The sequence below is a fragment of the Nilaparvata lugens genome, chromosome 7 (assembly GCF_014356525.2).
Source record: "Nilaparvata lugens isolate BPH chromosome 7, ASM1435652v1, whole genome shotgun sequence".
In the NCBI taxonomy this organism is placed as follows: domain Eukaryota; kingdom Metazoa; phylum Arthropoda; class Insecta; order Hemiptera; family Delphacidae; genus Nilaparvata; species Nilaparvata lugens.
The window spans coordinates 38,939,026-38,956,373 of NC_052510.1; the positions used below are offsets into that span (position 1 = coordinate 38,939,026).

General features: G+C 36.2%; 1 protein-coding gene across 1 annotated transcript in view; it reads left to right on the top strand.

Annotated features, from left to right (window-relative positions):
* Window positions 1-17,348, top strand: part of LOC111052786 (protein tipE) — a 102,440-nt gene that overhangs the window by 14,607 nt on the left and 70,485 nt on the right. The window contains exon 2 of the mRNA XM_039432717.1: window positions 13,371-14,423. Within this exon, the coding sequence (XP_039288651.1) occupies window positions 13,417-14,423 (1,007 nt within the window). The 5' untranslated portion in view covers window positions 13,371-13,416. The remainder of the gene's footprint in view (window positions 1-13,370; window positions 14,424-17,348) is intronic.

The window sequence follows — 17,348 nt, forward strand, 5'->3', positions numbered from 1 at the left end:
CACCAAAGCAAACAGGTTCGGTTGACACAAGTAAGCAGGCTGTTGTTAAAGATAAGACCGTTGACAGAAAGCTCAGATCGACAGAAGAATTCTTCTTCTTCTGCTTCTACTCCTCTTTCTGATTGTAATATCTCGGAAACAGCCGATATCAGCCCGGCGATATTGAAGTCTATCGATCTATCTCTAGCATCGTATTTTGAAAGTGATAAATTGTTGGAAAGGTTATCTGCTCTCGTTAAAGCTATGATCGACGAATTTACTGGTGGGTTATCGGCCTCACTCCAAGGTGCTAATAAAACTATTAATGATTTGAAGGAGGAAGTGGTGACTTTGAAAAAGCGCATCGAGGAAAGTGATTCGATTTTCACGAAAGGTTGGATAACTATGAACAGTACAACCGCCGTAATAATTTGAAAATATTCGGCGCTCCTGAGACCGAGGGTGAGTCCCCCGACAACGTTGTTATTGGCACTATTAAGGAGAATTTGAAGATTCATGAATATGAGATTCATTGATATTGAGCGTTCACATCGACTTGGGAGAATACCTCGTATTCTGGTATACCTCGTATTCTGTATTTGGTGACACCAATCCCACGACTCGTCCGCGACCGATCATCGTCCGCTTCTCTAGCTATCGCCATCGGAAAGATATATTTGCAAATAAAAAATTACTAAGCGGTACCTCAATCGTTGTTAGGAAGGATCTTACTAAAGAAAGAATAAGCGTAAATCAGCAGGCCATTCAAATGTTCGGTCGAAATAAAGTCTGGACTTTGGACGGTGTTATCCATTACATTGACGGGGACGGAGCTAAAAGATCTACCGTTCGAGGTTTCGTTGAGGATGTTCATTGAATAAACAGTGAGGACTCAGTGACTGGACTATGAATAATTAGATGATGCTTTCTTTTCCAATGCCGTTTCTTTGATATCTTTATTTATATTAATATTATATTCTTATCATTTCCTTGCTTTGTTTAGTTTTTCTCATTTTTCTAGGACTCTCTTCTTTAAAGTATTGTAATCCAATTTTTCTCTCTTTCAATCTTTTATGTGTTCAAGATTCTATACAACTCATAACGTTTCACTTAAACTTGATTCGTCTCATTTGTAACACAACAAAAAGATGTTGCCTTCCTTTTCCATTTTCAGCGTATTCACCTATATCTCATTAGTCTTTTTGTTATAGAGCGCAAACTCTTTTTATGTCAAATACTGAATCAACTCCTTCATTGACTAATTAAATCATAAACTTGCCCAAAAAGGGCGAAACAAGTTGACTGCATCTTCACTCTCGTAGTGCTCCTAGCAAAGTGTCCTCGGAAACGTAATCTGGTCTCTCGGCATGGGAATCGCCCCAGTACAGTATAAAGAAACAGGTCTCCTATTGGGCGGCTGAAAATATGGGAATCATATTTGACCAATAATAGTGTGGCTTCTAGAGCCTAAGGACCAAATAGTAACTGCGAAGTCATTAGTTTGTTATAATTGTAATATCTTGCTGTTTTACTTCTTATCGCACTCTATGTCGCGACAGGAAGGCTAAGTTTGAGAGATGATTCCATAATCTACATTTCTCGACGACTCGGAGCTACAATTTTTGAATATATATCCTGGGAAACTTGAAGTCATGGCCGTTCTTCATAGAGAGAGGGAACAATTTTGCTAACTCACAATAATAGCTCCAGCATATTGCGAATTAAATTTACTATTGTGACTTGAGAAAAGGCCTGCATTAAAAACAGTGCTCGGCACAACACAGCCCTATCCTATGGAGCTGGATCAGATTTTGAGCTATATGGAGACATGTCCCATGATTTAAAACTATTGTCTCTATGGTTCAGTTTCAACAAATTAAGTCTCAATATCGAGAAGACTTCATATCTGATCTTTGGAATATCTTGTTCTTTCAGACTTCTCAGCCCCCTGAAATTCCACAGTGTTGGATGTGCTGATGATCATTGTGGATGTGAGGTAATAAAGCAATGTGGAAGTGTCATATTGATTCTATGAAGAAATATTCTGGATGCCTTCTACACAGATTGCATTATTTGAAGAGATTGTGTCCAATGTTCGTTTCAAGGAATATCTATCTATTTCGCATTGTCTCAATCTCGTCTTTCTTATGGACTGGTGTGCTGGGGCAGCACATATATGACCCACCTGAAATCACTCATCACTCTTCAGAAGTCTATGATCTGCCTCATTGGTGGAGGATGTAGACGTGGGGACTTGTTGAATGCTTGTCAATCATTGGATGTCATGCCTCCAAGATACTTGAATGTCTTCAAAGTACTCACTCAGTTGTTGAGTGGTAGTGAAGATGGCGCGGCGCGTTCATCCAAGAAGAAAGGCATTACAGTACAAGAGTAATGGAGAGGCTATGCACATTTTTACAAGAATCTTTCCTATTTTTGCAAGGCAGATTTTACAGCAGGTTGCATCGAGACATCATTGATTCAACATTCCTGAGGCATCGTTTCAAAATCAATCTTAGGAGGTTTTTGCTTACTCATTGTATTGATGAGATTGAGGGTTGGTATCGGGTGGTTGATTGATTTTTGTCTGTATAATGATGGGTAACTACTTTAATGTATCATTCATTGCTGTTTTTCTCTTTTCTTTTCCTTTACAAACAGAAATTTTCAGTTTCTATTATTCTTTATTTTTTCTTCTTGATACTAATTTTCTCATTTCCATTTTTTCTTTTGGTTTTTGGGATTTTAACACTGCATGGGCATTCTTTATAAAACTGCATAAAGACTTATCTTAACTTCTGAGCGCGGACGATCATTTTATATTTTTCTGCGCTCAGTAAAATTTGTCAAATCATTTTTTTAGATTATAAGTATTATTATTGTATACATTTATATATATTTCCCTATTCATACATTCTTGATAAACTAAACCCATGTTATATGATTAATTCTATTCCATTTTTTGTTCATTGAGGATTTTTTGATTATATTTTTTGTGAAGTATAATATTTTCTTTGAAATTGTAATTTCTTTGAAACATTTAAAAAGTTTGGACAATCATTGTTTGTCAAACAAAAAATTAATTTTTTCAAACATTTTCAGTGTTTGCTGTAAAAATAGGGACCTGTTCTCTCCACTTACAAATATTTTGTTTGGTGACGCGTCCACACCGGCCACGGGCAAACATTGTTTGTCTAACATAATAAAATTCACCCAAACTGTTCCAACAAACATGTTTGTCGAACATTTGTTCAGTATGGACACGGCTTTACTGTATCCCAGCTATTATCCCATCATCATTTCACATTGTTCGTATTTCATCAATCAGTCCGTGAGGATGAGTATCAATGATATTAGTTTCACTTGGATTCCAAATTTCCACACAATTGTTTTTTAATGATCAATAAGATGATCATTGAACTGCCTTGATGAAGGCAATTGGGACTCCGGGTCGTCTCTGAGATATCGACCAACCAATTCACCAATATCGTCTAGACATAATATTGGAGTCAATACTGCTGGCACTATAATTATTGGAATGAACAATTTATTCTGTATTGTTCACAAACTGGGGATCAAGAAAATCAGTATCAATGATAAGCTGTATGCTCATGGAAATTTTTAATAATCTTTTCTCATCATACAATTGAAATCTTAGAATGTGCTATCAATTCATTTGGAGGAATAAAATATTGCCAATATTCACAAAACATCATTGCTCATGATTTGTGTGAGTATAATGAATAAATCTCTAAAATCCCTGACTTATTGATCCTAAGATGGCATAGTAATACAAGATGAATTGGATTAGTATCATATTATCTATCCACATGAAAAATGATGAAACTGAAACATTGTATCAGCATCGGATGAAATTCAGATAACTTATCAACAAGTTTATACTATAACTTTATATTCTATTCTTTTCTATTCATATATTTGTATTCTTTAAATATACGAGTAATAGTTGAAACTATACATTTTTGAACAAGTTTCATGCTCCTCATGTTATGAAACGCTGTAAAGTTGCCAACATCATTAAGATCTTATGTGCACTGAATTTTTTCTCTAGCCTAAGCCAATCTTCCACAAAGTGGATTCCCCAAACGATGAGAGACTTCTTGCAGAAGACGGCTGAAGAAGAAGCAATAAATGAAGAAGTGTTCCGAACAAGTTTCTTTGACTTCTCTTCCATGGCTAAGAGACAAGTGAAGAGATTTCACGGGCTGAAAGTTTAGCGATCTTGGAGGAAAATCTCTACTTTTTTCTACTCTGGCACATATTGCTGAAACATATTGATCCAAAATGGACATTTCTGACTTTTCTGGCACTGGTACAAATATAAGAGCAGATCATTATAAGCATATATGTTGGATGCCGCGCTTGTTATACCAGGTCCAAGTTAGCTATGTTGCATAAGAGGAAAACTTGCCCTAGTTAGGAGGACTTTCCTCATCCATTTTCCGTTCTACGGTTCAAATTGGGAATTCCTGATTCGTTGCTTTCCTGGAAGCGACGCAAGAATCAATATTGTCCCATATTGTGCAAGATTCTTATGAACATTATCAGATAATGAACATCAGTAGGCTCTGAGGAATTGATGATCATCATGATTCCCAAGAATTTTGTTATGCATCTTCAGATCTTTCTCTCTCTCAACAAACAAACCTATTCATCTAAAAAGTTTCTGGTGATCATTGTCCGGGATTGAGGATATTAAAGAAATAAAAGGAGTAGAAAATAAGACTGTATTAAAATGGTGGACCAGAGGAAGGGGTGAGGATACCACAAAACGCGATGCGAAGATAAAAATAATGAAATTTATAAATGAATCTAAATACCTTGATATTGTTCCTTTTCACCATATGTAGTTGAAGCGTTGGTTCGTGGGTGTGGCCACACGTAGCGTCGATGATGAATGTCTTGAAGCACTTTTAGGTATTTCAATATTTGCGGTAAAAGGTCGGAAATGAGGTGGAACAATATTGCGGGAAGGATTGAGGTATGAGTTACGGTTTGTCACGGCCGGTATAATAATTCATTATAATAAGAATTAAATGAGGTTTTCCACAATACTGGTAATAATAAGAGGTTATAACGAGAGCGGTTTAGAAGTTTCTCCTGACGGTCACTTACTACGAATGTAAAACCAGGGACGCTTCCACTGAACGCATGTGCTAGATTACAAAGAAAGGGTAACTGCGCAACCACAAGTAACTTAACTGAGAGCTGGCGGCAAATTACAAATTAGCTTAGGACTCTCAAGCTACAATAAAATGATAATACTAAATACGAAACAGCCATTGTGAGCATAGTTCATTTACTTTGGTTTGAAGTTAGAATAGTTCGATTGATTGTAATGTTCAGAGAACGTGTTTCGATGGATTTTATGTGAAGTGATGAGCTCTAATCTTTTATTCAAGAGTTGGTGGTGTTGGTGATTGACGGTCATATTAGCAATAATTGTTTGATAAAAGTTTGAGACTAATAACACTTTTGATATTCTATTGAACTGTTATTGAAGTGATAGTTTATGGGTTGTACTTTCCATTTATTTTAAAAGTATAAACCTATTGCATTTTCATCCATGAAAGTTTTTTGGTATTTTGAGGCTTAAAATCAGAGTCTAGAGCTTAAATGTAATCTAGTTTTCAAGATTTAAATCTACATCAACCTTTTATTAGGCTCTAAAAATGAGAAAATTGTAATTCACAAGCTGATCCAACAAGTTGGTTGAATACAACATCAAATTCACGTCTCCTTTGAATGTTCGTTGTGATTTAGAGTACTCATTTTCACTTAATAATTCCTATGAGAATGTGTCGGAAAGATCAGCAAGATTTTTTGTTAAGTCTCCAAAGACTTCTGTCATGCGAGAAATCGCTTAAACTATTAATTACGTTGAAATTTGAACACCAAGGTCGAGAGATTTCGACCACCTCATATTCCAAGGACAATGTTTCTACAATGCTTTCTTAGTTATTCCACTGGTTAAGACTGGAGAACAGATTTCCAGAATAACAAAACATCACGCTACACGGGTTTAAAAGAAACAATGAATGTTTCTAAACATAGAGAAAATCATTGTTACCATAACTTTTATCTTGTTGATGCTTTATCTAAGTAGCGAATTGTTTGAGAAAATCGGAGTTCAAAATTCGGAAAGTGGTTCAAAAAGAGGTTTGGAATAAGATTGCTAGAGAAATTGATATTGATTTCTCCTATGGCGCTACTGCCCAAATAGGGCTTTGGCCTCAAACAGATTATACCTCCATCTATCACTATCCATCGCCTCTCTCCTCCATCCCCTTACGCAACATTTTATTAGTATCCTTCCTCATTCTATCTTGGTCTTCCTTATCCCCATCACTCCCTTGGTCGCCCAACATGTCTTCCTCCAGGCCGACAAGCTTCATGCATGTACATGTGCTTGTGTTTCAGGCATCCTCTGCACATGCCCTGCTCATCGGAGGCGCATCAATCTTATGTGGGCCGACAGTTGGGGCTCTCCATGAAATAATTATTTATAATTAATTTACTATAAATAAAATTAATGAATCATCAGTCTTTGTAAGACAATTCGATAATTATAAGTATGAGCTTGGTTAGTTAAAGATTTTATGTTGAGATAATATGTTGAATTCCCAAGGAAAATAAATATTGATGATATCACTGAAATGAATTGGAAATGATAGTTTCATTAATAGGATTATCGATTATAACTATTGTAATATTGAGAGGAATGAAGAAGTATCATGTATGGACCTGCCCAAGGGCAGAATACTGATAATGATGATGATGACGTTATATAAATCACATGTTCCAGTGCTCTCATTGTAAACCTGTCCTCTATTCGACTATGCTCAAGTGGTTTGACCACAAAGTTAGTTGACAGAAGGTTGGTCACTTATCTATTGAATTTAAGTTGACATGCAATTGGAGTGGGGGAACTGCAGCCGTGACGTAGGCTGTAGTAGAAAGTAGGCAGAATATCGCATTCTTGAAAATCATACGGTGACGTGTAGTCGAATTATATAACACAAACATGTTCTGACATGCAAGCTTTCTGTTTCTGCTTTGCGATAATTATCAAAAAATTCAAATAATACAAGCATTTTGTTATTTAAAATCAAAAACCCCACCTCCTAACCTACCCTTTCAAACCCTTAACGTTTCTTCATCTTCTAGGTCGTGTTTAAATTTTGTAGTTTGGCTATACATCAGTTGTGAATTTCGGGGATATGATATTTTGAGTCTCGTAGAACATGTGCTCGATACCAGCATGATTGTGTTCAGTTCATTTATATGAATGCAATGCATCGGATTTATCGGGATCGGTTCATTGCAATGCATTGGTTTATCAAGATTGTTTTGCAGGTAAATCTTTTGCCTAACCTTGTAACGAATCAAATTCTGATGGGTAAATAAAAATCCCTACTTGAAAGAAATTTATAGGTCTAAGTGGAGTAATAGGCTAATATCGCCAAATGCGATAACGTTTTTAAAGATTAGATAATATCAGGTATCATGGCTAAATTTATAACGGCCGAATAGAAATGGAAATAATTTGCTACTTATATAATATTATATAAAGTATTGAAAATTTGAGGTTTGGCGTAGAATATCTATTGATCGGCGACCTAATGATCGATTGAGTCGCATAACGTAAAATCTAGCCAGACACCTTGGCAGAAATTCATAGTAATCAAATGGTATGCAACTAGAGGAATTAAAAATGCACATGGCTAATTGTTGTAAAGTGAGTACAACCTATAATCATTAGAAAATTATATTGCATGTGAAAAATGTACTAAGAACCCAAGATAAAAATAAATTAATGTATTAAGGAAGTAGGAGGTTCGTAGGCGCATGTATACTATAACAAATTTGCATGAACCAATCAAATGGTAGCAATATTGATGGGCGGTAATAGTGAGCCGATTCAAATATATTTGTATATATTTCTATAAATGATAAGAGTTTATGAATTATTGTTGTTCAGTTTATGTTTTGGATATGGCCCGAAGACAGATATAACGTCAGCTGGGTGACATAAGTAATAATTTAATAGATTGGCAGGAACTATTTGAGCCTTGAATGGCGTAGTAACGAATTATTTAAATTTTATGCAAATTTGCAAGTCGGAAATGAAAATTGTGAAAAAGAAAGTAGAACTTGCCCACTCGCCTGCCATCCACTACCATGGAATGTCACCAAAATTTGTAGAGCATAATATCTTTTACTGTACCTTTTTAATGACTTATAGTTAAATCAAATTATTAATTTTCCATAAGACTTTGTGATGCTATAGTAAAGCAAAAGTCATTTAAATATTTTTTAATCCCTTGGAAGAGACGACTTCGGCCACCAAATATCCAGGACTACCAGGAATTCGGATCGCCATCAGCAACTTATAGAAAATCCAGCACGTGAGTGAAAAATAGTTGAAATAATAATAGGGCGCCCTCAGTGCTTCGAGTGAAATAAGAAATAAAAGCTAGCTCGTCGGAAAGGTTTTAAAAATTAAGAAATTAATAAAAATACTTGCGCAAGTCTTAAAAATGGTATAAGAAATATTTTATTGAATAGGAACGAGTCAATTTATATATCAAAGGATAAACCAATTGAAAGAATATTAAGTTCTAAGCTAATAATACTAATGTTCACATGATCATTGATTTTATAATATAATTTGTAATAATATAATGTAGCTCTGGTTCATTGGATAAATCCATTTATCTATTTCCATCAGGTGCCGAATCTTGCACCCTGAGATATATACCTATATATTTATTGGAAACTGTAGAAATTAATATATATTTATTTGTTGATTTGTCAATTTATCATGCTCTGATTTGGGAAGTTGATATATAAAGTAGGATTATCCAAATCGACAAGCAACAGCAAGTTGATGTCAAAGCTACATGCAGATAAATACATATGATCAATGAAGTGAAAAAGCACATGGTAAAGTTTCGTGCTATAGAACTAGAAAATAGTACTGATCTGTGATATTTTATTTGACTTCGGTTCTTGTTTCATTGTATATTTATTGCTCTATATATTTTTCCTTTGATCTAACTTTGAGATTATTTGTTTAATATATGTATCAAATTTTTCATGGTGTACCATTCATTTTATTCCCAAATACCATAGGATATAAATTATATTTATATATATATATATATATTTTTTTATAAATTATCAGTATTAAATTATTGTGAGAGCTCCTGAATGAGCATATTAGGATCTTGGTGAAATTATAGCCTAGAAAGCCACGACCAGATTTTATAGTTTTGATTCTCATGCTCTACCGATTGACGCCAAGCAGGAGGCAAAGCGTTATTTTATCAAAAATAACGTGACAACCTCTATGAAGGTAATAAAATAAAAATAATTTTGTAGAAAATTTTTAGAATTTTAAAGTAGGCCGGCACATCTAGAAAATGAGTCTGAGTCTATACTATTTCAATTCATGCAGGCGAACGGGTTAGAGTCAGAAAAGCTACAATAAGTTTTTGCCATTCCTGATTTAATCGCCGTTCACTATTTTAACACTACATTATTTTAAAACAAACAAAATATCAACAATACTGACACGAAAGAGAAACAGAATCATATATTAAATTTAACACGTTACATTACCTTTATCCTCTGATCTGGGGTCGCATTACTATCCTTACGTTGGATATTAATACGTCACCAAACCAAATAATATCAGTTGCAAATATTAATTTCAGAACAAAACTCATGCTTCACTGAACTGCACTTTGTTGATGGTTTCCGTCGTGTTTCCTTTCGATGTTATTTTGTTATCTCGGAGTTTTCTTCTAAGAGTTGAGTTGATGATGTCGGGAAGTCATCTTGCGATGCGGAACCTCCGTCTCCCGAAACGGCCTTACGTCAATTCTGGTCAGGTATCATCCTCGGGACCTCTTACGACATGTCTTGCTCGTGGAGTCCATGATGGTATGAAGTTGTGTCTTAAAGCTGGATTTTGAAGGGGTGAAACATGAACCGCTTAGCGGTTATTGGGCGATGCTATCCATCCACACATCGCGAAGTACAATCAAATCAAGGAATGGCAATATTTTAGCAATCTAATCCATTGATTACGGTGACGAAGAAGGACTTTTGTGCCACTACATTTAACTACTTGAAATTAAATGATAGTACAGTATATTTAATAAACTCTCAGTATAAATATTCGCTCTCAAACGGTTACTCACGAACTGATCCTTTTCGAACAATGCCAGGTCTGGTTTAAGGCTTCACTCCTCTAACGATTTAAAATCTGTTCTCCTAATGGGGCGATATAAAAGGTGGGGAACCAATTTGACCAATCGTCGCGTGGCTTCTAGAGCCTTAGGACAAAATAGTAACTGCAAAATCATTAGTTGTTATAATTGTAATACTTGCTGTTTTCCAACTTATCGCACTCTATGTCGCGACAGGAAGGCTAAGTTTTAGAGATAATTCCATAATCTACATTCCTCGACGACTTGGAGCCACAATTTTTAAATATCTATCCTGAGAAACTCGAAGTCGTGTCCGTTCATAATAGAGAGAGAAAATAATTTATTTCGCCAACTTACAATAATTGCGTATTAAATTTACTATTATAACTTGGGAAAACGCCTGAATTAAAAATAGTGCTCGGCACAATCTGAAATTATAATAGTATAACGTTGTCTACTAACGCTTTTCCAGCGTATCAACTTTTTTTCATGTCAAGTTTTTAGATTCTTGAAAATTTTCAACTTCATTTTATTCATACAAGTTGAATGAACTTAAAATATTTAACACCATCATTATAAGCCATGATTCATTCGCTATAAGTAAGGTGAATTTTAAAGTTCTAGGTCAATCTTGAGGGGATTAAACGACGATTTATTTGAAGATACAGTGAATAAAGTAACTTTATGTCCAGTGTGGCTACTCTCACTTTTCTACTACACGTCACGTCGCGTTGGCGTTCCCCCCACCAATTTGATCTCACACCTGTGAGCTGTGAGTGATCTTCTGTCTACTAGTACTAACGTTGGTTTGACCAAGCTTGGTGAAACTGGGCATTAATCTAAGAAGTGATTTGTAGTTTGTAGACCAGGTTATATTATATCATTTTATTGCTTCAAATTTCTTGGAACTTATTCAATGATCAATCGGGTTCATTCCATTCAGAACGACAATGAATTAAAGTTTGAGCTCCCTTGTGATGTTTATTCCCTCAATAAACAAATAAATAAATACTGCAATGGGTAGAATAAAATGTCTTATTAATTGTCACAAAACATCTATAACTTCTGACAAATCTTATAATTCTGCAGGATGTGAATATTTTCAATTCGTGATAAAGCATTATTAACAGTATGCAATATACAAGAAAGACATCTTCACTGGGTACTCAATTTTTTCACTTTGTATCTCCAATTCGATGCTTCAATCGATGGTTATAAATCAGACCTTAAAAGAATATTTATATTAGTTGAGATAATCTTTTTCCATCCAAACAACTTCTTTTCAACGAGCTGCAACCGTTATCGAATATTTGAAATTCCAACATTATGCATAGGAGAGTTATTATTGATTGCAAACTTGTTCCAATGAAGTCTCAAATTAACAGAGAAGATTGATTATTATTGTTATGATCTAAAACATCGTTCTTATAACTTGATTCCTGTTATCCCCAATGAAGCAATCAACGATTCCGACGACAAATTTATTTATTCGAGAACGATAATAATAGAATTATTATTAGCGCTCGTTTGAATACTGTTGACAAAGCCACTCGGGAAACTTCCTGGGAATGTCAGCAAGTCATGGGGAGGGGGTTAGTTGGGTTGTCTGGTTAGTGAGGGGGGGCGCTTGGGTTTGGAGGGGGATCCTATCGACCCAGTCCCATATATGGCGCCAGTGGGTCGGCCGCCTGTACAGAACTCCACTTATCTCCCCACCCCCCACCAACACCACAGTCTATTCCTATTGCATTTCGATTCCATTCTTCAAATGCAGCCCATCAAATGAGCTGGCCGGAGTCGATTGTGCTTGATAGCCGAATTGAAGTGGCTCTGCTTCTGGGTCGTCTTGGTTCAGCCGAACGCTGCGCTCTAGTATCGTGTAACTCTCATTCTTCATGATTGATGAGATAATGTACTTGTTGCAGAAATGACATTCAGTCTTATTAATTATGGATTTATATTGGAGTATCAATATGTTCCATAAAATGAGATTTTCCAGTTCTTGGACTACTCAATTGATTAAATAATAATAATAAATTAGGTCACGTTGAGAGTTTTCTTATTCCAATGATTTTATTTCATTGCAGCTTCATCATGGGAGTCTATAAAGCTGGAATATTATTCCTGAAGGATACATTATTCTGAGAATTGTGAATACATAAATAGTTTATTTTGCATTGGGAACGTGACTGGATTATTTTGTATTTCTAGGAAATTCGATATTAGTAAGGTATTATTAGTGCTGATCAAGAACACTGGAGATATAATTACAACTATTGCTAGAAGATTCTTGCATCTATGATGAATTCATTGTTTTTAGAAAATTCGATTTGTTCAACTTATTCAATTTCTAATGGAAACGTGACTTGTCTTATTGAAAATGTTTCTAAACATGTAATAGTATCAGTTATCTCTTATATCTCTGCTAAAGAACTGCGTTGAATTGATTTAAAAGTTCAGGAAGTTTTTTAGTAGAGATATTTCATTTGTAAGATTGGTGTCCAACTTGATAGAAGGTGTGAATGCTTGGTGTGGATGTCTATTCAATAACGAATTCATTTTCAAATTTGATTATTCGAATGGGAAAAAGGCATCATCCAGCTGTTGCAGTTGTTACTTTTCTCATTAAAAATTATATCAATGTACCCAACTTGTACCTTAAAATATTTCAAATCATATTCTACGTTGAATGCGTAGTGTGGGCTTATAATCAACAATGAATATTGTGATATGTCACTGAAGAAAAATTAATGGAAAGAAGCCAATATCATCCAATGTATGTGGTATTGTGGCTGCATCAGCATTGTTTGTATGAAGCATGTCTATGAATCCTCATTATAATCCATTAATTGACACATATGGAACAATATAAATTTTTTAACTGGTTATAATCTTAACAACAAAATTTTGAACATGTTCAAAACAATGTAGAAGATATTTTTGGAAATCTCAAATAAAGAAAATCTGACTTGAAATATTGTGTGTCTTGTTTAGAGCAAGAGCAACGATTGTAATTCTCCTAATCCTTGTTTACCCTTCCAACACATTGCTCATTTTCCCCCAAATTATTGTAACTGAAATTCCCCACCTCCCTCAACCTTTATCCCTTCATTTTTGTAAGTTGAGTTGATGACTGGTTTGTTGATTTGTTAGGTGGGTGGCGGTGGAGGGTGTGCTGGAGGCATGAGGTAGGCCCGAGATGGCCGATGATGTCAAGAAGGAGCAGACCACATCCGAGAAGCTTCTCTTCTACACGACCACATTCTTCGTTCTGCTCGGCACATTCTCCCTGTTCGGCTTCCTCTTCCTCGTGCCCTTTGTTATAGAGCCCGCCTTCACCACCATCCTGATGGAGTTCGACGAGACGCCAGCCACTTGTATGACGGTCAGCACGGTATCGATGAGGGGCGTGTCCAACTGCTCATGGACTTCCTGTCGGGAAGGCTGCACCAAGGAAGTGTACGAGTGCACCCAGATTCGTGTCAACTATCGGCTGTTGAAAGACGAGGACGAGGATCAAGTGACGTCGACTAAGGAGAGCACAGTGGGGGCCCGTAGGGAACGAGCGATTCGCGAATCCTATGATTATCATCTGTACGAAGATGATGTATTACCAAGGGGGCTAGCGGACTTTGATCCAGTCACAACTTCTTCCACACCAAACGATAATTCTAGTTATTGGTTTTTCACGGATGCAAAGTTGTACCCGAATGTGAAAGGCTGTGGCTATCCGCCCATGTTAAATTGTTCGATATTTTTCAAAAAGTATATCACAGAGGGCACGAATTTCTCGTGTCACTACTCGCGCGTGGACCCGGGCCTCGTGATCAGCGATCTGGACATGTGGGGTGTGTATATGAACCTAGTGTATGCCATGGCCATTCCGATACCGTCCTTCATAATATCGGTCATCTACCTGACAGTGGCATACTTCTACATTTACTCAGATGACTCTGAGCCGCCGCCGCGACGCCCCCCGCGCCGGCGCCCCCTAGGCGGGGCTAGTGACGTGGAGGTGACACCGCTGCCTGCCACGACGCCTGTGCCCCCTCCCACGTCGGGCGCCCTCACGCCAAACTCAGAGCTGTTCCGCGAGGACATGGCCAGCTTTGGCCACCACCTCAAGGTCGCCATGGCCGACGACATGAGTCGCGACAGCATGCTGCCAGACTCGCTGCCCTTCTTGTCATCTGCCTCCATCAATGGGTCAGTCTCAATCACACTACTTTCAACATTTCAACTATATTGTCTGTTTCCCAGTTTCATTTTTAAGGGTTTTTTTCTTCAGCTGGCAACTATTACTCCTCCAATATTCTCTAACGCTACATCACTAAATACAAAAAACTCTTCAGTTCACCAAGTCAATAAAGAAATTTGATCGGGGGAACGAAAAACTTAATAGATCCTATGATAAATTGGATTAAAAATAGAAAACAAAATGATGATTTATAAAATATGATACTAATATTCTTCAGCTTTGGCATCAATTTCTGGCATCAAGTTGAGTGTGGTGATGAGTCGAAATACACTGGAAAAACTTATCAATCAGTGCGAAGAATTCATAATATTATATATTCAAATCGTCATTGGTACTATAAATCCTACGATAAACACTCTGTTCAATAATGATGAATCATTAAAAAAAAATCAATAAATCTTATTCTGTTTGAGGATTGTAGCCTATCAGATGTTATTTATTTCGTATCTAGTATTAAATTGAAACTCTTTGAATCAATTTGGATCTAGAGGAACGAGCGAAGACGTTCATTGAATCAAATTTTGGAGTGGATTATAAATGGAGGATAGTATTGAGTTGAGTTGAACTAGTTTCAACATACTTCCGATTATAAACTATTCGGGCACAAATTGTTCTTTGCCGGTAGTGCCGTATAGTAATTCATAATATTTATTCTATCAATTTGTATGCAATTACTTTATTGATAAATGAATTCGAATCATAATACTCTCTCTGAGGGCAGGCGTATTGAAACAAGCAGCTTCTAGTGAGTTTGTATTCGAGTCTCGTTGACAGGTACGAGAATATGACATTTCCATAAAAAATATCTATTTGCATAACATACTGAGCTAATGGAACCAACTTTCCAGAAGCCCAACTTTGTCTGTAACAGAAACTCTGAACGAATAACATGACATTCATCAAATTATGCAGTCTCATAACACAGTGCTTTGATAGAAAGTGGAATCCCATGAAATATAGTCAAAGTTTTGTTTGTGATAGACATGCAAAATGAATAATATCGCGATACATATCCATCAAATTAAGCATTCACATAGCACGCTGTGCTTCTAATGGAAACAGGCGTCCAATGAAATATAGCCGAACTTTTGTTTGTAGTACAAATATACGAATGGAAGAGAGCTTTGTAGTCCACATTGCACTTCCTGTTGTAACTGAATCAGGGCTGGCGTTTTTTCTGCAGGAATACTCAGCGGAGCTTTTATCACTTTAGGATGTTATTTGCATTCGATATCCCAGGATACCGGCTTGCTCGTCTCATTAATCATTCATGACCCCGATGAACCGCTTATGACCTTTGGAATGGTGGAGCCCCTATTTGTGCCCCTCCCCCCCTGGCTCGTAACCCGTGAGTGCTCCTATGAGCACTCTCCATTGAACAGGTTGCTATTTGAAAAATGATATCAACCTACTACGTACAAGTACGCTATAACCTTGTTCATCTGTTACTCAGTTACTCAATACTCCTGTCGAATGGTTCAGATAGATAAAAAGTTTTGATTTGAATACAGTAAAAATTATGAGTAATTTACAAAAAAATGTATGTAAATGAAAACGCCAAAAATTTACAAATGTATGTTATTGAGAAAAAAACTCTGTACAAAATTATTTTTGACTTGGGATGGACTTCCACAGCAGAGAAGGCCATAAAGCGGTAGAAGTACAACGGCGGAGATGTTGCCATTAAAGTTACGAAGTTTCCTGTCTACAAGCACTGGCTCGACTGATTCTTTTTGTAGCTCATAGGCATTTTATTTGTGTACTGCAACTGTCAATGAGAGAAAAAAATATTGAAATTTATACCTCTTGATTAGTTTTTTGTGGAGAACTTGTTCTCTCTAATAAAATTAATGCTTCAGAATAATAAACTTGATTTGCCAATTAGTTGCCATCAATAATACGATTTATTGTTGTTCTATCTCTACAGGTCAGTACAGCTTCTAAGAAGAGCGAGAAATTTGTGATTGTCTATACAGAAGAATGACTTGTTCTTCGCCATTTCAGAGATTGAATATCCTAAGATCTAGGGAATTCCTGATTTTTTGTAAAAAGACTGTCGAGAGAATGCAATATCCTTCCATATAACCTGAACCTGTATGAAATTCTAGATTTAGATTTTTGATTGTATTATAAATTTGAAGAAGAATTCATTTCACACAATTTGGCCGCTGTGAATTTGAATTGGAGCAGCAAATGATCCAAAGACAAAACAAAGACACAAGTCTCATTTAAATTCTATTTTTTCAAATTTCATTTCAAAGTGATTTTGGAAATAATAATCCTCAATAGAAAGTGTGACATTATTATTGTCGTCGCATATGCCCTGCTGGCAGCAGTCGGTAGAGCAAAAGATTTTTGAATACTATTTTTACGCCTCCTGAAAGAGAAATACCATAAATTTCTTACCTGCTCTTCAAGGAGCTCAAATAATTCTCTGCTTTCAACGGCTGCAAACGGTGGCTGCTTTAACAATTTACAGTTCTCATTACTGATCGACTGGTCGACTCCACAATTAAAGAGGCAGAAGATGTAGATTGATATAAGGGTTCTGATTTTTGTACTAGACAATATGGTATCGACACCAATGCCACTCGCCACCATCTGACAGAGGGGTCAGCAGTGTGAGATGATACCGAGCAGAATCAAAGGCGACACTCTATCAGAATACCTTATAAATTCTATTGATTATTAGTGCTGCTGCAACTTAATACTATGACTCTCGGGTTCATCCAAATTTGATGTGATAGTTTTGAATAATTTAAATAAATCTTGAGAACGTAATATTTCCGGAAGATTTAATAATCAACACTGTATATCGCTGATTTATCCAACTTATTCGGTGAAGAATATAGTTGGTTGATAATTTAAATATT